Source organism: Bos grunniens, chromosome 5 (genome assembly GCF_055505025.1).
Source record: "Bos grunniens cultivar Pamir isolate PY7600 chromosome 5, Bosgru_T2T1.0, whole genome shotgun sequence".
Classification (NCBI taxonomy): Eukaryota; Metazoa; Chordata; class Mammalia; order Artiodactyla; family Bovidae; genus Bos; species Bos grunniens.
The window spans coordinates 11,620,483-11,643,590 of NC_141169.1; the positions used below are offsets into that span (position 1 = coordinate 11,620,483).

The 23,108-nt window shown below is 35.8% G+C and overlaps 1 protein-coding gene across 11 annotated transcripts in view; it reads right to left on the reverse strand.

Annotated features, from left to right (window-relative positions):
- The window catches only part of PPFIA2 (PPFI scaffold protein A2), a 502,390-nt gene that overhangs the window by 8,501 nt on the left and 470,781 nt on the right, over positions 1-23,108 (reverse strand). For 6 of the 11 annotated variants that reach the window (XM_086398877.1, XM_086398871.1, XM_086398879.1 and 3 more), the window contains 4 exons: positions 15,428-15,490; positions 13,795-13,824; positions 11,600-11,793; positions 7,841-7,938 (listed from right to left, as the gene is read on the reverse strand). In XM_086398877.1, coding sequence (XP_086255003.1) covers positions 7,841-7,938; positions 11,600-11,793; positions 13,795-13,824; positions 15,428-15,490 — 385 coding nt within the window. The remainder of the gene's footprint in view (positions 1-7,840; positions 7,939-11,599; positions 11,794-13,794; positions 13,825-15,427; positions 15,491-23,108) is intronic. The other 5 variants (XM_086398872.1, XM_086398882.1, XM_086398878.1 and 2 more) reach the window with 3 other exon arrangements.

Here is a 23,108-nt window from a genome sequence, read left to right on the forward strand (position 1 = left end):
TTTGCATAATAAATAAAAAACTGCTAACTAAAATAAGCCAAGAGTGTCTGGCCAGATCATCATTTATGCTGACTTCTTTATCTACTTCCTAAGGCACCTGGCACCCTTGTGTTACACATATTTACTGTCTGAATAACTATACTTTTAGCCTAGAAAAATTCTGTCATTTTAAGAGTGCTTATTATCACTGAAATGAGAGCATTTCCATCACATGGAACATAATGTCTCAAAGCATTTCTTGTTTTCATTCTCTAGGGGTCTGTATGAAGTTCAGTGCTTTTACCACCAGATGGAGACATTTCTTGATCATCTGAGTTAAATTCGCCCATTCCAGTCCATTTTAGTTCTGCTGCTGCTACTGCTGCTGCTAAGTCACTTCAGTCGTGTCCGACTCTGTGCGACCCCATAGACAAAAGCCCACCAGGCTCCCCTGTCCCTGGGATTCTCCAGGCAAGAACACTGGAGTGGGTTGCCATTTCCTTCTCCAAGGCATGAAAGTGAAAAGTGAAAGGGAAGTCGCTCAGTCGTGTCCAACTCTTAGCGACCCCATGGACTGCAGCCTACCAGGCCCCTCCGTCCATGGGATTTTCCAGGCAAAAGTACTGGAGTGGGGTGCCATTGCCATTTTAGTTCACTGATTCCTAAAATGTCGATGTTCACTCTCGCCATCTCCTGTTTGACAACTTCCAATTTACCTTGATTAATGGACATAACATTCCAAGTTCCTAGGCAATAGCAGTTACATCCACAACTGGGTGTTGTTTTTGCTTGGGCTCTGTCTCTTCATTCTTTCTGGATTTATTTCTCCACTGATCTCCAGTAGCATACTGGGCACCTACCGACCTGGAGAGTTCATCTTTCAGTGTCCTATCTTTTTGTCTTTTCATGCTGTTCATGGGGTTCTCAAGGCAAGAATACTGAAGTGGTTTCCATTCCCTTCTCCAGTGGACCACGTTTTGTCAGAACTCTCCACCATGACCCATCTGTCTTGGGTGGCCCTACACGGCATGGCTCATAGTTTCATTGAGTTAGACAAGGCTGTGGTCCATGTGATCAGATTGGTTAGTTTTCTGTGATTGTGGTTTTCAGTATCTCTGCTCTCTGATGGAGAAGAATAAGAGGCTTATGGAAGCTTCCTGATGGGAGAGACTGACTGAGGGGGAAACTGGCTCTTATTCTGATGGGCATGGCCATGCTCAGTAAATCTTTAATCCAATTTTCTGTTGATGGGTGGAGCTGTGTTTCCTCCCTGTTGTTTGACCTGAGGCCAAACTATGATGGAGGTAGTGAAGATAATGGCCACCTCCTTCCAAAGGTCCCATACACACACTGCTACACTCATTATTAAGAAGAGGTGGCAAAAATACACAGAACTATACAAAAAAGATCTTCATGACCCAGATAACCATAACGGTATGATCACTCACCTAGAGCCAAACATCCTGGATTGCAAAGTCAAGTGGGCCTTAGGAAACATCACTATGAACATAGCTAGTGGAGGTGATAGAATTCCAGTTGAGCTATTTCAAATCCTAAAAGATGAGTCTGTGAAAGTACTGCACTCAATATGCCAGCAAATTTGGAAAACTGAGCATTGACCACAAGACTGGGAAAGGTCAATTTTCATTCTAATCCCAAAGAAAGGCAATGCCAAAGAATGCTCAAACTACTGCACAATTGCACTCATCTCATACCCTAGCGAAGTAATGCTCAAAATTCTCCAAGTCAGACTTCAACAGCACGTGAACTGTGAACTTCCAGATGTTCAAGCTGGATTTAGAGAAGGCAGAGGAACCAGAAATCAAATTGCCAACATCCACTGGATCATCGAAAAAGCAAGAGAATTCCAGAAAAACATCTACTTCTGCTTTATTGACTATGCGAAAGACTTTGATTGTGTGGATCACAACAAACTGTGGACAATTCTTCAAGAGATTCTTCTTGAGAAATTTGTATGCAGGTCAGGAAGCAACAGTTAGAACTGGACATGGAACAACAGACTGGTTCCAAATGGGGAAAGAAGTACATCAAGGCTGCATATTGTCACTCTACTTATTTAACTTTTATGCAGAGTACATCATGAGAAATGCCAGGCTGGATGAACCACAAGCTGGGATCAAGATTGCCAGGAGAAATATCAATAACCTCAGATATGCAGATGACACCACCCTTATGGCAGAAAGTGAAATAGAACTAAAGAGCCTCTTGATGAAAGTGAAAGAGGAGAATGAAAAAGTTGGATTAAAACTCAACATTCAGAAAACAGATCATGGCATCTGGTCCCATCACTTCATGGCAAATAGATGGGAAACAATGGAAACAGTGACAGACTTTATTTTGGGGGGCTCCAAAATCACTGCAGATGGTGACTGCAGCCATGAACTTAAAAGACCCTTGCTCCTTGGAGGAAAAACTGTGACTGACCTAGACAGCATATTCAAAAGCAGAAACATTACTTTGCCAACAAAGGTCAAAAAAGTCAAAGCTATGGTTTTTCAAATAGTCATCTATGGATGTGAGAGTTGGACTATAAAGAAAGCTGAGCACCAAAAATTGATGCTTTTGAATTGTGGTGTTGGAGAAGACTCTTGAGAGTCCCTTGGACTGCAAGGAGATCCAGTCTATCCTAAAGGAAATCAGTCCTGAATATTCATTGGAAGGATTGATGCTAAAGCTGAAACTCCAATACTTTGGCCACCTGATGTGAAAACTGACTCACTAGAAAAGACCTTGATGCTGGGAAAGATTGAAGGCAGGAGGAGAAGTGGATGACAGAGGATGAGATGGTTGGATGGCATCACTGACTTGATGGACAAGAGTTTGAGTGAACTCCGGGAGTTGGTGATGGACAGGGAAGCCTGGCGTGCTGCAGTCCAGCGGTTCACAAAGAATCGGACACGACTGAATGACTGAATTTACTGAACTGGGGACATTTCTTATTTGTGTCGATATACAGCTCTTCTGTCAAGACAGCAAGATGAGAGTTTAGTATGGTTCTTCATCAGAGTGGTTTTCAAACTACTACCTAATTATTACTTATGTACTAGAAGAAACTCTTTTTTCATCTGAAGCAATAAGTCAGAATAAGATAGAACAGACATTGAACAGTTTAATACTTACCCTACTATTTTGTCAACCCACTATTTCTCAATTACATATTAATCCAAAAATCAATGACTCTCAAGTCATAATTTTTTTTTTTCCTTTCAGGTTGAAAAGCAGTATTTTACTGAGGTACAAATACTTTGAATTTTATTTTCTAAAACTAAAACCTTTAGAGAAAAATATTAGGTACACCTTTATTTGGACCAAAACACATCAAAGTATCAAAAATATCAAAACATATCAAAAGTTTTATCACTTTTTCCTCATTTTCTTTCATTATGAGTGACAGAAATACATCAAAATAGAAGTACCAGATTGTTTCATATTTTAAGAACTTAGGGGAAATGAGGGGGAAAAAAAAGTTTTTCTCAATCCTGTAGAAAGGGAAATGTAGTCCATAGTTTACTAGTACAGTAAAAATAAGTTTTCCTTACTTATATATTTTTTTCTTTCTGAGTGAAATTTATACCTTATCCACAAAAAGTATAAAGAATACATTGAGAAACATTCTTCAACTGCTTATTTTCCAAATTATCTGCAAAAATCTTAATATTATTTTCTTCTTAATGTGTGTATGTAGTATTTATACATGAATTTCAAAAACATTATACTAATTGTATAATACATTAATTAATCACCAATTTAGGATTTCTTGTATAATATTAAAGCAGTTAAGTGATACCTCAGCACCAGGCCTTCATGTCCTTTCTAAGTCACGAGCCTCACTCCAACGGTAACCAATATTCTGACTATTCTCCCCACAGGTTAGATTTGTCTGATTTCTTAGCATTTTATAAATGAAATCATGCAACATGTATTTTTGTGTCTGTGTCTTTCACTCAATAGTTCTCCCATGCTATGGTTATTTTCATTGCTATTTAATATTCCATTGTATGATTATGCCACGATGGATCCACTCTACTGTGGATGGAAATGTGGATTCTACTGTGAGTTAAGAATAGCGCTGCCTTGAACACTCTTATTTGTGTATTTTGGTGTATATTGTGAATATATATACAGCTATTGAGTAGCCAATGATAGAATTGATGTCATGTTATATACATACAGTTAATGTTAGCAGATATTGCTAAATAAATACCCACTCTCACAATTTAAAACACCCAGTGCTACAGGCTTACCTCTCAACACATTTCTCTTTTTCTCAAGATCATGGCCTCTCAAGGCTTGGGTGTTTCTTAGTTGCTTTCTGCTGCCTTCAAACAGCTATTTATTGATTGATCTAGTTTTTCTACTTGTTCTTGGTTGAAGATTGATCTGATTGAATGTATTCCATTTATAGTCAGAAGTAGAAATTCCTCAGATTAGTTTGTATTCTTTTTGTCTCTGCCAATCCACAGCGATGGTAAAGTATTTGCATATGAATCTGGAAGGCATATCTACTTCACATACCTCTACTTAACTTCAATTGTGGCTTGAACAATCTTCAAGCAAACAATCTTCAAAGCAAAGCCCCTAAGAGTCTCTTGGATTTGGTTTAATGAGAAACATCTGAGGAAAGACTCAAAATGCCCACTTTTCAGAATCACTTTACTATATCCTGCTCCAGCCTAGGCAGAATGAATTTCTTCAGGAAGTAGGATGTTTATTGTCTCAGAATTCTAGCTCTTTCTTTCCCCATGTCTTCAGCAAAGCAAAGGACTTCAGTAATGATCTTTACTATCTAAGGACATTTTATATTATGTATGTTCACTGGGTCTCCCTGGGTCAGTCCTAAAGTATATGTGTTCCTCTGTGTTCATTAACTTTTTCCATTGAGGTGTTAGACCTCAGAAAACAGGATGTAAGTTGGTGGTATTATATTTTGGTTACATTGGGTTCGATCCCTGGGTCCGGAAGATCCCCTGGAGAAGGCAATGGCACCCCACTCCAGTACTCTTGCCTGGAGAATCCCATGGAGGGAGGAGCCTGATAGGCTACAGTCCATGGAGTTGCAAAGAATCAGACATGACTGAGTGACTTCACTTTCACTAATCAGTTACTATAGTTCTATCTACTGATTATACCACACTGTATGTCAAAAGTTGGGTAGGTATGTATGGTTGGCAGTAACAGTTCTGTAATTATTTTTACTAATGGCACAACAGTTCAACAAAAATGTCGAGTTCTCTTTATGCTAAACAAATTTGTAAATAGAAAGCGTTCTTTTCTAGAGCTGGGTTTATGTTTTGTTACTCTATGACATATATAGTTACCATATTTCTATAAATATATGTCTATCAAAAATTCTATTAACATACTTGTAGCTGTTTATGAAATAATATAAAATAATTTATTTACAGGCTGAAGGTAAATAAGATACTAATCCCAACTGCTCTTCCTCAGAACATTATAGGTTTTTTTTTTTTTTTCATATTGTAAATTAGATCCCATTCTATAAATCTGTTTTGAAGCAAAACTTATGCTCTGACTTTAAAACTTTGTAAGGATCCTCTTGACCTAAACAATAAATGGCTAAAGATCAGTGTTGACGGTTTCCTAGCAACAAATTAAATGCTTGTAGATCCTTGATATGCACATGGTCTCTTCACTTCAGAAAGCTGTTTATTAAGGTCAAGGTTAATTAATACTTCAGATAATAACAGAGACCCCCTAGTCACAGTCAAGAGTTATTCCTGTAAATGGTATCAGATCAGTCATAGGAAATGGGCTATTTTTATGATCTCACTCAGAGCTACATCACACATGGAGTTGCCTGTGTATAATCACGGTGAATCATGGCAGTTTTTCTCAGAGTTATGCTTACAATTGCCAAGTACTAATATAATATTTGATGTAGTGCCAAAAACATCTATATCTGAAGCATTCCGTGGTGAAACCAAGCATAATAAAATCTAATTGGAAAACAGTACTTCAAAAAGAAAACCAGAAAGGCATGTCCCATGGTAAAGTCTATTTGTGTGCTAAAGCATCTTTTGTTAGGTTAAACACAGACTTCCTTCTGGGGTCTTTCTTGGCCAATTAATCCCCAAATTTCAATTCACCTGAACAGCAGTGGTCTAAAGATAGCTTGCAATTTCCTGGGTCCCCAAAACAAAGTGAAATCAAACAACTCAATTTTGATAATGGAAAGACACTTTCTTGCTCCTAAGCAGTGAGTCAAATGAAGTGTTACAAGAAATCCATTGTGTCTGTCTAGTCTCCAATGAACCATTTATCGAAAAATATTTTTAATCAATCACCTTCACAGGCATTCAGACCCATTCTACTATAACTAATGTACTGTCCAAGAAATGCCAAAGGTAAAAGTAATTTCTGACAATGCTTATCACAAATGAAAACTATAGAAGTCTAACATCTTAAAGAATAAAACAGTGCTAAACTTTAATATGGGGAAGATAGATAACATGTAATACATACTGTTTTCATATCTAAAGTAAGCCCTAAAGGCAGTGAAAATAACAACAAAGTCACGTCTAACTTTGAACAATTAATTACAAACACTTACTGAATTCAATGAAATGCTTCTAAACATAAACTCCCAGGAAATAGCAAACAAATAATAACTTATACGGAGTTCATTTTGAGCTTATACTCAAAATTTTTTTCAAAAACTTTGAGCCTTTTTTCCATTAAAAATAGACATAAAAGGACATGATTCCCCCCACAAAAGTCCTATAGATAACTTATGCTGCTGCTGCTGCTAAGTTGCTTCACTCGTGTCCGACTCTGTGCAATCCCATAGACGGCAGCCCACCAGGCTCCCCCGTCCCTGGGATTCTCCAGGCAAGAACACTGGAGTGGGTTGCCATTTCCTTCTCCAATGCATGAAAGTGGAAAGGGAAAGTGAAGTCGCTTAGTCGTGTCTGACTCTTAGCGACCCCATGGACTGCAGCCTACCAGGCTCCTCCGTCCATGGGATTTTTTAGGCAAGAGTACTGGAGTGGGGTGCCATTGCCTTCTCCATGATAACTTATATCTTACATCAAATCATTAAATTTTCCTTCAACAATAACAATAATAAAAATAAAGTGGTCTCTAACAAGTATAAGACCTAACATGTTGTTCTTTTTAAACAGTTCTTTCCTCTGTATACTAAGGTATATCTCAATGTTTAAAGGTCAATTACTAAATACAGTACTTTTCTAAAAAGTCTGTTACAGGGAATGTCTTTTCTTATAATTCAAATCAAATATTTTCATACAAATATTAGTTGCAGCAGCCAGTAATCTTTCTAAAATCATTTCTAGTTAAAATTATTAGTGAACTAGTCTCATAGGGGAAAAATTCCTCTCTAACTTCTATATAAAAATTCCTATATAATTTATATGTCTTACAGAAATAAAATCTCTGGGCACTGAAATAAAATCAAATGATACAAGTCAAAGATGAACTGCTATAAATAAATTATATACCATGTTTCTCTGAATCATAATGAGAAGGTTCTATTAAAAGTTTGACAAAAATAGCTATGTGGAGGCATCTGTAGGATAAACAGAATGTATAATTAATAGGTTCAGAGGAATAGACCTCAATTCAGAAAATCAAGAATATGACCCCAATGGGATATCTATCTTATATAGTGATGATATCCTTTTCTGAGTTTTAATCAGAAAAGTTATGAAAAAGAAATAATGATGATACTTCTAGTCGAATATTTATGTTATTTAATGACAACTGTAATGCATACAACACTTTATGTTCATAAAAAAGAAAACTAAAAATCCCGCCCCCCAAAGAAAGACTTATGATTTGGTATGAAAGAAAGACATAGTACCTTTTATTTCATGTTGGCTTGCTTCTCGTCTTCTTTCTAGTTCTTTTCTGTCATAATTCAACCTTTTTAAGCACATAATTCCATATTGTAAACTTGTTCTGTTATTTTTTTAAAAAAGGAGAAAACACAGTGAGTTTACTTGGTAGATGATTAAGCATAGTCAACACTATGTCTTACTTCTTCAACAATACGTTAATGTTATATCTGTAATTAAATTATTTAGGATTATAGGGAAATAAAACTATAGTTATTTTAAGCACTCAGTGTTTCTAAAGAGTAAAGAAAGTATTTTTGAAATAAATTAAGCATAGTCTTAAAACAATCTTGGATTTTGTTGTTCATCTACATTTTTGTTTTCCGTTAAGCTATTTTAGTATTGTTTGAAGACAAATGAACATCTTACTCATTTGAAAATAACTTAAAGAGAGTCACTATTATGGAGTCAAGAAGGAATTTATAGGAAATGGTTACCCTCCTTTTCATGATGAGAAAAATAATATAAAAATATGAGTAAGTAAAATATTAACATACAGAAGCAAATAAAATAAATAGCCACCAACTCTAAGTGACAGAGAAGTATGTGAAAGGAAAAAGTCAATAAACAACGGAACTCCCTATGGAAAAGATATTGTGGATGAACGAAAAACTGATCCTTAAAGATCAAGCAGAGAAAGATTATGGGGCACCATGACATAGGATTGCTGATGAAATGTTAAATATGTGGTGGTACTGAGACCCACTGTCCAGAGTTGAGAATCCATGTCAGGAAATAAGGAGGAATGTGACTTCACATGGAGAATGGGGTTACATTAAGAAAAGTGTGCATTCACAATAATGTGGGACATATCAAGATGACAGAAAATTACTGGACAATTTTCAAAGGAGAAAAGCATGAAAGGTTTTGATTTAAGAAAGAATGAATCTGATAGCAAAAGAGGAGTTGGGAGAAATAGGTAATTCTAGGTAACAGGGAAATGAGGAATCAGTGCTGTCAAAATAATGCTCACGATAAAGACAATGAAAAGCATGAAAAGAAAATCCAAAACCCAGGGATCTTTGAAGAGAAGAAAGAAGAATTAGTGATACTATATATAAAGGTTATGAAAGAGTATAATAGGTAGAAAGAATCTCTAGGCCTCAGGAATGAAGAACACTGATTATTAGTGATTTCTTAAATGTTTAGAATTACAGACAAAGACATACACTGGAAAAGGAAACGGCAACCCACTCTAGAATTCTTGCCTGGGAAATCCCATGGACAGCGGAGCCTGGTGGGCTTAGTCCATGGGGTCACAAACAGTTGGACATGACTTAGTGACTTTCACCTCACTTCACTTAGACACAACACGCTGGCCAGGCTACTCTTACGTGCTGGATGCACTTCTAAGCCCTGCATTTTTCGTAAAACAATGCTGAGTTCAAATAGTTCAGAATCAGAGGAAAATGAAAAAAAAAAATTCTACATTAATTGCTACTATTGGATGAATTGTATTCCCCTAAATTGTTGTGTTGAAGCCCTAACACACCCTACTTCAGAATGTGACTGTAATTAGAGATCGGATCTTAAGAGAGGTAATTAAGATAAAATAAGGACATCAGGGTAGGCCTTGATCCAGTATGTCCAGTGTCCTTACAGAAGAGAAAATGTGGAACATGGAGAAAACTGGGAAGTATTCTGGCACGGGGAAGACCATGTGTGCGCACACTGAGAAAGCAGCTATCTGCAAGTCAAGCTGAAGAAACCTGCAATGCTGACACTTTGTTTTATAGATTCCAGAACTTTAAGAAAGTAAATTTCTGTTGTTTAAGCCACCCATCTGTGGTATTTGGTTATGTTAGCCCAATTAAACTAATTCAGTGGATGCCAGATAATACTGATGTGAAAACCATCATAGACATTAGCCAGCTTGAGATTAAACCAGTGGCTCTTTGCCTAATTTCTGCCAAACTTTTATATGTAATGTAAAATTGTGCTGTAAAGGGGATATATATATTGTTATAACAATGTCTGACAGGTGGCAAACTGAGCTATAAAGACAGTGGGCTGTCATATGCAGTCAAGTCCTACCTGCTTTAAGTCAGAGCTCAGGACAAACAAGAACTCTGCCATTTGAGGAATTTTGATTTCTTTGAAATATTTTTTAACACCCCAAACATTTTTGATTGGGCTATGGCTAATTAACAATGTTTATTTTTTTTTTAAAAAACCTGATCACTGGATTAACCATATCTATTATAATAATAATAACTAAATTCGATCTACTGAAGAATACAAAACAGGCATAAGTGTGTCATCAAAAATTCTAGTATTCAAAAGCCTATTGCAACTACACAAAATTTGAGGGCCTAAACATTCAATGACAGAGAACTCACTACCTCACAATGTACGCTATTCAGCAATAGTGATACAAAGGTTTTTTCTATTGGACATAAATCACTCACTCTATAATCTACACCTGTTTGAAATAGGAAAGTGTATGTTCAAGACAGCAAATATTATTCTTCTATCACATATGTTAAAACATAAGTAAATTTATCTGAACTCTTCCCTATCCAAGCTAAATTTAATTCCTTCTTTCCCCCTAGACTTCTACCACTCTATCACAGTTTAATATCCATCAATGAACACAGTTTCTTATCGTCATCTCACCACGTTGTAGGACTCTTATTGTGCCTGCCAATAAACACAGTCTCAGTGCTGGTTAATGGCTTGACAGGTGTCACAGAAGTCAACTATAAATAACATATTTTTCACTTGAACTGCTTTTAAATAATGAATTCCCAATCCGGCATTTTAATGGTTTTTAAAAATGGTATTATATTTGTTTCTACTAAATTTAATCCAATAGTGTCAACAACTGTTAAGATTCAAAAGATTTTGATAAATTTGACTGAAGAATCTCAATTATTATCTCTTTCTCCTAACTGTATGTCATTAACATAAATGATTTTTATACCATTTTAATTTCAGTCATTAATTAAATGTTGGACAGGATGTGAGCAAATAGTTTGCCAAATTGTCTAGATTTATATTTATTAATTTACTATAATTAACTATACATAAAATGATCATAATACAACTGACAGTTTTGCAGATAACTTACAAGGAGATCAGGCTATAACATAACATCTATGACATGGTATTATAAGAAGTGTTTTTCTACCCCCTGGATAATAAACAACTTGAAAAAAGAATTTTCATATTTTTAATCACAGCAATTTACTGCTCTGTTTTCCTCCCACTGTCTCATGTCCTACTCAGTGGTTTTTTCCCTGAAAATTAATGCACGAATAAGCAAAAGCACTGAAAGATTTATATAAAAACAAAAATGTTTTTCAGCGGAGAATTCCTTCTCAAAATTTTTTTCTAGCATATCCCTAAGTTATTTAATTTATAACTACATATATCTATAGTTGAAACTGATGAATTTACTCTTAATAAATATTTTTCTACAATGAACACATAGATTCAAATTGCAAACATGAAATTTCCTAAATATACAGGGGGGAGAAAAGATCCACACTGTATGGAATTTAGTACTGTCTAATTCTGTAAATTTGGGGCATGTAATATGCACCCAGCTCTACATTAGACACTCCCTGCAATTAATTGCATGAAGATATTTTTGCCAACTAGATGTACACAGATGTTTCAAAGAGCACATACTCTATATTTCTTAAATATCTCTTTATGTTCTAGTAATATATACATTAATTACTTTTTCACTTAAATTATTTCAGAAAAAACCTAAAACCTACCGATGGAAACTATCCACCATTTTTAAATGGACGCGGAGATCTTTTTTTGTTAGGTGATCTAGCATTCTTGCATCTACCAAGCATTCCATAAAATAACTTCTGTACTGAGGTAACCCCAGGCTGGGAAGCCATTCGTTTCCAATCCACTCATGGTTCATATCTCCATATGCCAGGGTCTGTAGAAAAACCGGACACTAGAATTGTTTTATAGCAGTCAAGTTTCTTAACCAATAAAATGAGATGGTAATTGGAGGATATGGGCTGTCATTTTAATTGATATTTAATTCTTTTATATATTGAAATGGAGCAGAAATAATAGTTAGCCTCTAAATTTGATGTATTTTGTACAAAGTGGAAGTCTGTGTCCTTGCCTACAGGGTCCTTGCTTACAGCGAATGATTATGTTCACTTTGTTTTCTCAAAAGGAATTACATTTTATACAAAATACATTTTAAATTCAAAAGTTAAAATGAATGATATAAACAAATGCTGAGCTGAAAGATCCTTACTTTGTACAGATGGATTTATTTAATTCAACTAATTTTATCTTTATCTGTCAGCCAGTATGCCACCATTTCCCTCTTTTCAGTGCTACTATTATATTGCTGTGGTGTAATGGCAAATCTTGTGAAAACAGAAGCCTCAGTAAATGAAGAGAGAAAGGAGCCACAAGGCTAGAGGGCAGAATGCTGACGCTTTATGTGGCCTCTGCCATTACCTAGTGAAGCATGCAACCAGTACTCTATAAAAACTGATGCAATCTTTTCTAGATATCAGTCAATACAGACTTTGTATTTAAAGAATCAGAGCAGGACCAAAATGGTAAAATATAATCTAATTATTTAATATAACAATATAAACTGATCTTACCAAACCCTGTTTGTAAAAGTCTAAAACTCAGATCAACCATCACCACTAAAGCAATTTTTAAAAAGAATTATTACTCTCTATTAATTTGACAGTATTTTCCATTCAGGTCCTTATCAAAGTCACAGTTAGAACATGTATTTCTCATTAAAACTGAGGTGTTCCTCTTATTTTGTGTGTTCCTAAAAAATGGAATGCTTACCAAAATAAAAACCTAATGCAACCCTAACTTACTAAATGTAGGTCCTAGTAGTATCTGGGCTTCCCTGGTGGCTCAGAGGTAAAGAATGGGCCTGCGGTGCAAGAGACACAGGAGACGCGGGTTCAATCCCTGGGTCAGGCAGATGCCCTAGAGAAGGAAATGGCAACCCGTTCCAATATTCTTGCCTGGGAAATGCCATGAACAGAGGAGCCTGGCCAGCTGCAGTCCATGAGGGTACAAAATGTTGGACATGACTGAGCAACTAAACAGCAACAGCAGCAAGGTCCTAGTAATAACTACCGAAATTTTTCATACAGTCAAAGTTTGAATCACATTACCTAAAACACATTAATTCTTTTACTTTAGTAGTATAGTGCGGAAATGTTGAAAAAGGAATAACTTCTCTACAAACATATATGTATGTTCACATTACAGATGTTTGGCTCATAACGCCATCTCAATAAATGGGAGTGACTTCTGATGTGCAGTTGCAAAGCTAACCCATGCCCCTCCAACTCCATTTCTCACACACTTTTCATTATACTATACAGCTTGTGTGTGCTCAGTCATTCAGTTATGTCCTACTTTGTGTGACCCCATGGACCATAGCCTTCCAGGCTCCTCTTCCATGGGGTTTCTCAAGAATACTGGGGTGGGTTGCCATTTCCTCCTCGAAGGGATCTTCCTGACCCAGGGATTGAACCCATGTCTCTTGCGTCTCCTGCATTGGCAGGAGGATTCTTTACTACCAGTGCCACCTAAAGAATAGGTGATTCCAAACAATTTTTTTGAAATCTCTCCTCTTCCCCTTACATCCAACATAAATGATTCCTGATTAAATATATTCAGAGGGCGATTTCCAAGAAGTTTAATTTGTAGTTCTTTTAAGGGAGAAAGGAAATTTTCCTTTCAAAAGAGGCCAGGTGTAAAATGACAATCAGCTTCTTGATTGCAAAATATGGTGATTAAAAAGACTTACATAGTATTAAACATAATAAAGTTGAATACACGATTAAGCTAATCTTAAGCTAAGTGAAGATTTATAATATTATGACATACAGTTTTCTTACTTTATATATTCATAGCCTACTAAATGATACTGTTTTAAAGCATATGAATTTCCTACCTGGGCCCAGCTTCCTTCCTCAGATTCTTTCTGTGTTAGCAGCAGGAAATGATTAATAAAGCAGATAAATATAAATTAATCTCAAAATTGATACAGTAATTTTTTTTCTAGTAGAAGTAAAATTGTTTTGCTAATAAAGTGTTAATTAGGACACAGGCAAATAAATACACAATCCTTATTGAGATCACAGCAATCAACTGAGGAGTTCAAGGGTGACTACGAGGGCACCTATGTAATTTCTAATTTAGGCTAATTAAATACACACATGTGACATATGGAATTTTCATGATACATTTGATCTGGTCATTCTGAACCTTTTTGATTCTTAAAACTGTGGGATTTTTCATAATAAGTTATAATAAAAAATTTTGATTATATACATACAAATATACAATGCACAAATGCGTATATATACATATGATGGAGAAATCCGGTGCAAAGTAAATTAATGGAGTGGACAAAGGAACTGCATCCTTCCAACTAAGCTTTGTGGTAATGAAATGGGTCTCAACAACAAGCAGCAACAAACAAAACTCAATAAGAAAAGACCAAGTACCACAAGCTAAAGTAAAAATGTAATTAGTAAACAACATTGGCATTTTTATTCATCATAGGCTAAATAAATTCAAATGAATAAAATGAAAAGGACATTAAATTAAAAATAAGTTGCTCATAATAAAATGCATGGCATGCCCAACTTTGCAACTTTAAATGAGAAATGACTATACATAATATTGTATTTTTAAAAGCTGACAATTATGAGTCACCATGAATTTCTTTAAGCATGTACTTTTAATAATTTTAAAAACTGAACACTTTTCATGGGGATGATGGGGGGTGAAGCTCTGTATCTGAGATTGGGAAAGTACAAGAAGCTAAATGATTGCATTTAAAAAGGATATTCAGAGACAGCAAAAGAGACACTGATGTATAGAACAGTCTTATGGACTCTGTGGGAGAGGGAGAGGGTGGGAAGATTTGGGAGAATGACATTGAAACATGTAAAATATCATGTAAGAAACGAGATGCCAGTCCAGGTTCGATGCACGATACTGGATGCTTGGGGCTAGTGCACTGGGACGACCCAGAGGGATGGTATGGGGAGGGAGGAGGGAGGAGGGTTCAGGATGGGGAACACATGTATACCTGTGGCGGATTCATTTTGATATTTGGCAAAACTAATACAATTATGTAAAGTTTAAAAATAAAATAAAATTTTAAAAAAAAAGAAAAAAAATAAATCATAGATTTACAAAAAAAAAAAAAGGATATTCAATCTATACATTCTATTACAAATTTAATTGGGTTTCGTAACATGCATTACCTGGGAATATGCTAAGTTTTAAGTGATATTTGCTATAAAACATTTCCAGTGTTGTGAAATAGATAAATATTATTGAATTCTTGATTACTTGTTTGCATGTTACAAACTCTTATATTAACCACATTATGACAATCTAGTACGGCTTTATTTAAAAATGTCTAAGTGCAGTGAAATTAGACCATAATCATTGCATATCACTGTGTAAACATACCCATTACTCTGATCCTATGGTATAAACCAAATAGCTTTTCCATCCAAATAGCAGCAAAATAATGGTTTTGCATGTTCAACAAAGCTGTAAAGACTAACCGTTTTTGCTGGAGCCGCAAGATTTTCCATTTCTTCATGGGTCACCCAGACGTTTCCTGAAGGCTGGTGAGGAGGCCCAGAGGGAAGCAGTGGGATCCACGGGAGGAAGCAGTGGTAAAGAAGAAAGGCAGCGCCATTGTGAGTTAACGGAACCACAGTAACGCACCATGCTCTTGCTTCTACAGCATGTGCAAGAGACAGCATTGCTGGCTTCTCACAGCTCCCTTTTGCTTCTACTTCAAAAGATTAAATAGAAAGAGGCATGCTGTGAAGCTCACGTGGGATAGGTTTAAAATGATACTTCTGTAATTATTAATTAGGAAAAAGGCTTAATCAAAATTTGCATTTCAAAGGTATGAGGCTATTGGATCCATCTTTTTGTAATCATGGAGAACCGAATAAATTTGATCTGTAGAAGAATATTTTTTCTTCAGTAAACAAAGACACATGTGTTTTGTCATGTTATTGCCAATATTTCCTTCACAGAGTTTTGATTCTTCAATGTCCTTGGAAAGAAAAAATTGATTGTCAATACAAAGCTGAAAGTACTATCATAACCTGTCTGGAAATCGATATCAGTTTTTCCCAAATGACCTCTTCCTTTCATAGTTCAGTAAATATGTTGTTTTCCTATATTATTAAAAAAAAAAAAGAAATGCTATTTTGGATGTAATAAAAGTTATTTTTTTTCAGTAAATATTGTTAGAAGTCACAAAACTTGGGTTATCTGGTTTTTCAGCAGTATCCTACACCATTATAGAGAAACGGAAAGTTTCCCTCTAGCAGGCACTATTCTATTATGAAGTCTCATTTTTCTTTTAATAAAAACAACCCATGATATTTCTTTTATATACCGAGTTACATACAATTTCTAAACCAAAGTCCATTTAGTAACACACAGATCACTGGGAACCACTTCCCATCAAATTCCACCATTTAACTGGGATATCATTATGAACATTTCAACGTTGTCTAAGTACAGCAATTCTATAGTTACAGTGGCATTTACATCCTATGTATTACTTGTTACTTATTTTGGAAGGGGTCTCATTTTAAAGAACTGGAGGTAGCAAAACTGACACCCCAATATGTCATTACCATAATTTTCTCTGGCCTTTTCTACCGATACAGTGCCATGTTAACTTAGCTTCTATTATAGATGATGGAATTTAATATTTTAAAAAATAACTGCATATAAACTAAACCAATGAGTATAATTCAACATATGGTAAATCTCCTGTATAAGAGAATTACTCATGGTTGAGCAATGAAACAGTAAATATTCATTATTATAAGTAAATCATATAGGCATAAAGATCTCAAGGGATAAGTATCATTTATACATATAGAATTCTCATTTTCCTACCACTTTGGAATTCTGAGTATAAATGAACTTTTTTCTTAAAAGATAAAACTGCACAACTGTAATATATACTTGGAATACAGCAGCCATCCATGTCATTAAAAGCCCCTCCCTCTAGCCCCAGCTTCTAAAAATGGTGCTCATTATAAACAGAAAGTTGCATATGAATATATGATTATTAAATCACTTGGCAGAAACTGCTTTCACTGCCTTTTTGAGGAGTGTACTATGCTCAAAAAGTGTTTTTACACTTATCTGTCACATTCCCTTTACACTCAGTGATGACACTGCTTTGCCTGAACGGCTGTACTGTCTCTTCATCACAAGCTTCAATGATGGTTACTTGAGAGGAAATTCATTTAAGCCAGACTGTTTTACAATGATGTCTATAGATTCCACCTTGTTTGTGAATCCAAGAAATGAAGATTGCCCTCCTTCTGTAAGAAATTTGACCAGTATTATTTCATACTGAAATGCAGACACGTATAATCTCTTTCCTTGTGGCTTGGTTAGTAAAGAATCCACCTGCAATGTGGGAGACCTGGGTTCAATCCCTTGGTTGGGGAAGATCCTCTGGATCTTCTGGGAATGGCTACTCACTCCAGATTCTGGCCTGGAGAATTTCATGGACTGTACAGTCCATGGGGTCACAGAGTTGGACACAACTGAGTGATTTCACTTCACTTCACATAATCTCTTTCACAGGTTATTTAAAGTCTGTATCTGCCGGTCTATCACCATATTTTGGAGTAGGATTCAAGGAGCTATGACTTAATCTGTATCTTTGCATGCAAAATGAGTGTATATCCAGGACAATTTATATACAAAATGAGTATATATCCAGGACAATTTTCTAAAGTATGGTTGGCAAACTTCCCGAAGTTGTAAGTTGGTTGTTCACTTGTGCTCTGCAGTTTTACTTGTGAGGAGCACTGCCTGCTCTAGAGTCTTGAAAAGTAACTCATAAAATGACTCCTATACGACCCAACCACTTAGGCATTAGTTGAGGTTTTCAACAAGTTTATTTTATAAGCACACCTATGGGTAGTAAGTCAATTATTTAGATTTGTTTCTTTTTATCACCAGTTTCAAGGATGGAACTTTCATCTGGGTAAGTCATAAAAAGGGTGCTTTAGAGCATGAGCATTTCAACAAAGAGCACATCTTAGAGAATAGCTAGAGTTGGGATGCTTTGAGAAGCAAAGGATATAGGACACTGGTGCCTTGAGTCCAGGGATAAAGACTGCAAAAAGTGGCCTGGAAAAGCATAAAGGACAAGCATCATATCATTTGGCTGTGGCTTTCTGAGAGCCACTGAAAATCATTTACTTACTGCCCTTGGTGTCAATGCTGCAAACCCTGATAAATGAACTGGAGAATGCAAACCAGTAAATGATTTTTTGTGTGTGTATGGCAAATACCATTTGAGCCCAGAAAATGATTTCTAAAATTTTAGTTATCTAGAAATTTACTAAATCAGAATCAAGAGGTTTGAGTTCTAGCAGCGCCACTTCTCAGTAACTAGGTCATTTCCCAAGCTTCTCTAGATTCTACATCTGTTAAGTAGGCTAAAACTACATACTCATACTGTAAAAGACCCTAATGATTTTAAATTATGATGCAATATATTCTGATCCAGGGCTGGGACTAGGATGAGGTAGGTGAGGTGTCAAGGGGGCTCTGTTTAAGGAAGCACTCACTCTCAGGGTCATGGAAGTGCAAGGTCGGCACTGACAGTGAGACCGTCATTCAGTTTCGTTGGAGGTGCCTTGCTAGCCTGACCTTAGCCCAGATGCAGTAGAATATGCAGCTACTATTATCAATTGAAATCTAGAAGGAAAGTTCCTAAAGGAGGTTAAGAATTAAAGCACTTACCTAATTAAATCATTCAGGAGAGATTTATGATATAAAAATAAATATTAAAATGAGTTTAAGGGATAACTTATGAAAACTAATTGGGGGAAAATAATTCTCTTGCTGTCAGAAATACAAAATAAATAAAGCAGCCAGACCTCAGAACAACCCTGAACCTTATCTAGCTGTCACTGCTATAATGACTTACATCATTTTGAAGCATTTTTTACTTTATAACTGAATGTCAAAGTAAATTAATTTGAAATCTACCTTCCAAATGGCTGTCTGGGGAGGCCTTACAAATAGCTGTGAAAAGAAGCGAAGCGAAAAGTAAAGGAGAAAAGGAAAGATGTAAACATCTGAATGCAGAGTTCCAAAGAATAGCAAGAAGAGATAAGAAGGCCTTCTTCAGCAATCAATGCAAAGAAATAGAGGAAAACAACAGAATGGGAAAGACTAGGGATCTCTTCAAGAAAATCAGAGATACCAAAGGAACATTTCATGCAAAGATGGGCTCGATAAAGGACAGAAATGGTATGGACCTAACAGAAGCAGAAGATATTAAGAAGAGATGGCAAGAATACACAGAAGAACTGTACAAAAAAGATCTTCACCACCCAGATAATCACGATGGTGTGATCACTGACCTAGAGCCGGATATCCTGGAATGTGAAGTGAAGTGGCCTTAGAAAGCATCACTACGAACAAAGCTAGTGGAGGTTATGGAATTCCAGTTGAGCTATTTCAAATCCTGAAAGATGATGTTGTGAAGTGCAGCACTCAATATGCCAGGAAATTTGGAAAACTCAGTAGTGGCCACAGGACTGGAAAAGATCAGTTTTCATTCCAATCCCAAAGAAAGGCAATGCCAAAGAATGCTCAAACTACCGCACAATTGCACTCATCTCACACGCTAGTAAAGTAATGCTCAAAATTCTCCAAGCCAGGCTTCAGCAATACGTGAACCATGAACTTCCTGATGTTCAAGCTGGTTTTAGAAAAGGCAGAGGAACCAGAGATCAAATTGCCAACATCCACTGGATCATGAAAAAGCAAGAGAGTTCCAGAAGGACATCTATTTCTGCTTTATTGACTATGCCAAAGCCTTTGACTGTGTGAATCACAGTAAACTGTGGAAAATTCTGAAAGAGATGGGAATACCAGACCACCTGATCTGCCTCTTGAGAAATGTGTATGCAGGTCAGGAAGCAACAGTTAGAACTGGACATGGAAAAGGAGTTCGTCAAGGCTGTATATTGTCCCCCTGTTTATTTAACTTATATGCAGAGTACATCATGAGAAATGCTGGACTGGAGGAAACACAAGCTGGAATCAAGATTGCCGGGAGAAATATCAATAACCTCAGATATGCAGATGACACCACCCTTATGGCAGAAAGTGAAGAGGAACTCAAAAGCCTCTTGATGCAAGTGAAAGTGGAGAGTGAAAAAGTTGGCTTAAAGCTCAACATTCAGAAAACGAGGATCATGGCATCTGGTCCTGTCACTTCATGGGAAATAATTGGGGAAACAGTGGAAACAGTGTCAGACTTTATTTTTCTGGGCTCCCAAATCACTGCAGATGGTGACTGCAGCCATGAAATTAAAAGATGCTTACTTCTTGGAAGGAAAGTTATGACCAACCTAGATAGCATATTCAAAAGCAGAGACATTCGTTTGCCAACAAAGGTCCGTCTAGTCAAGGGTATGGTTTTTCCTGTGGTCATATATGGATGTGAAAGTTGGACTGTGAAGAAGGCTGAGCGCCAAAGAATTGATGCTTTTGAACTGTGGTGTTGGAGAAGACTCTTGAGAGTCCCTTGGACTGCAAGGTGATCCAACCAGTCCATTCTGAAGGAGATCAGCCCTGGGATTTCTTTGGAAGGAATGATGCTAAAGCTGAAACTCCAGTACTTTGGCCACCTCATGGGAAGAGTTGACTCATTGGAAAAGACTCTGATTCTGGGAGGGATTGGGGGCAGGAGGAAAAGGGGACGACAGAGGATGAGATGGCTGGATGGCATCACTGACTCGATGGACGTGAGTCTCAGTGAACTCCGGGAGTTGGTGATGGACAGGGAGGCCTGGCGTGCTGTGATTCATGGGGTCGCGAAGAGTCGGACATGACTGAGCGACTGATCTGATCTTATCTTCCACATTTAAAATGGCCTGTATCCACATTTCTCCCTAATCTGACTTCATGTTTCTCTACCATAAGGAAAAATATTTCTCATTATAATAAGACTAGTTTAACACAACTGTATGTCACCTTATTTACTTAAAGGTTGAGGTTTAGGAGGTTAATAATTATGTAAAGGGGAACCAAAGTAGACTGAAAGAATGTTGTGAAAAAGAAGGAAAACTGGTAGAGTGCAGGAAGCAGGAAACTACACTTGTTACGAGCACAGACTATGGGCAAAACCACCTGGGGTGTGACCTTAGGACAAGTCACTTAACCTCTCTGTTCATCAATTCCTCCCATTTGTGAAATAGGTATCATGAAAGTACCCATCTCATATCGTCCTCAGACTCAAATCAGTTACTGCATGTAGAACACTTAGACCAGGGCCTGACCTTAGTTCTCCATTGATGTTGGCTGTTACTACAGTTTTACTAGAATTCTCGTAAACAATCTCTGCCCAAGCAAATCTTTAGTTTAATAAATGCTCTTTATTTCCCCTGTACATTTTGTTGAAACTTATCTTATGCCTTCCATGTCTGCTCAAAATTGCTAAATTATATGTTTACCAAAGATCACTTGTTTTTGTTTCCAAACCTTTCTACTTTCACAGCACTTTAAAAAAAAATCAGGCAATTTAAGTAAATATTATATAGAGCCAAAAATTAAATGAAGTTGGCTCATGTCTGAACATTAAGCTGAATTATTGGGAAAGACTAGATAAGGATAAATATTAAAACACATTATCAATCAGAAATACAACTTCAGCAAAGTCTAGGGAAGAATCTGTAAATTTCCAAGAGGATTCTACATTCACATAGCTTTTCGAGTATCTTAGTTATCACTTTAAAAAGAAACTCAAACTAAAAAAGTTGAAAATGTTTAAAGGATGAAGCTATCAAATAAACATAATGTGAAACTCCAGGCACTGGAATTAGCTAAAAGAAAAGTCCTTAGGGTTTCATCTAAATTTGCAAGTGCCTGAATATTTACATATTTGTACTTAAGATGAAATATTTAAAGAATTTATGTATTCTTTATGATATACCTCTTAAACCAAATATTTCAATTATCTGATATCTCCATCTCTATTCTATTATATAGGAGGCCTTCTATAGTAACTATAGTAACAGCTTAGGAAAAAGAAACAGAAAGCTGGAAGATTAGGGCTGGCCCAGGGAAATAGTAAATGTAAATAATAATAATGAATGAAAACACTAGATTTTTCTATTCGTCCATTTCATCTAAACACAAAAGGAGGCAGAGTTCTGTTCAGTTTTTTTTTTTTTTTTTTAATCTAAGTATCTTGTTTTTTTCTCTTAAGAACTTGAGTGAATGAATAAGGTACATCTTTCTCAGGAACCCAAACCTAAACACACGGAATATCTTTTATGATCAGAACTGTTGGCAGTGTTCCAGAAGACATGATAACATTTCTTAAAAAAAAAAAGTCAACTCCTTTTAAAATTTCAAAGAGTGAATCCTAGTATATAATTTTAGGTGATGACTTTAAAATGTTTTCATCTTCACTTTATGTAGTAGATTAATTACTATAAATTGACATGTAATTTTTTTGCAAAGAAAATCGTATTTGAAATATATTAAAAATAAGTAAATACTTTCATGTAGATAGAGTTAAAGAAGTATTTACAAAAAGCACTCAGTAGATTATTTTTAAAGCAAATAGAGACAACTTCTCTCTTGTGTAACCTGTATCAATATTTAGCTAAGGGCATATGTCTTCTGTGAATAAAGAGCTTTTACACATTAGCAAAAAGAAAAAAAAAAGAATATTCCTATAATCTGACAGAAAAATGAAAAAAGCTATGAATAGGAAATTCATTTAAATACTAAAATAAATAAGAATATGAAAACATCTTAACTTTACTAGTAACTTTTAAAATGTAAACTTAAGCAATGTAGTCATTAACTTTGACAAAGGGGGAGAAAAGACTACACAATACTATCTGGTACTTAAGGTTCAAAAGTAATAAAAATATAAATGCCCTATATACAAATATTGGTATGGAAATAACCACAGTTAATGTAATAACATAACTATATTCATACTATTGTATTGTAAATACAATGAAAATTGCTAAATAAGCAAAATGTCCAATTTATAAGGGGGTTGGTTAAATAAATTAAAGGAGGTATGCAGCAATTAACAATGATACTACAATTACATATTTAATATTAATAAAATGGGGGAAACATTCATGTCATATTACTGAGTTTTAAAAGTACAAAATAATGTATTATGTGAAAATATTTTTATAAAATGAG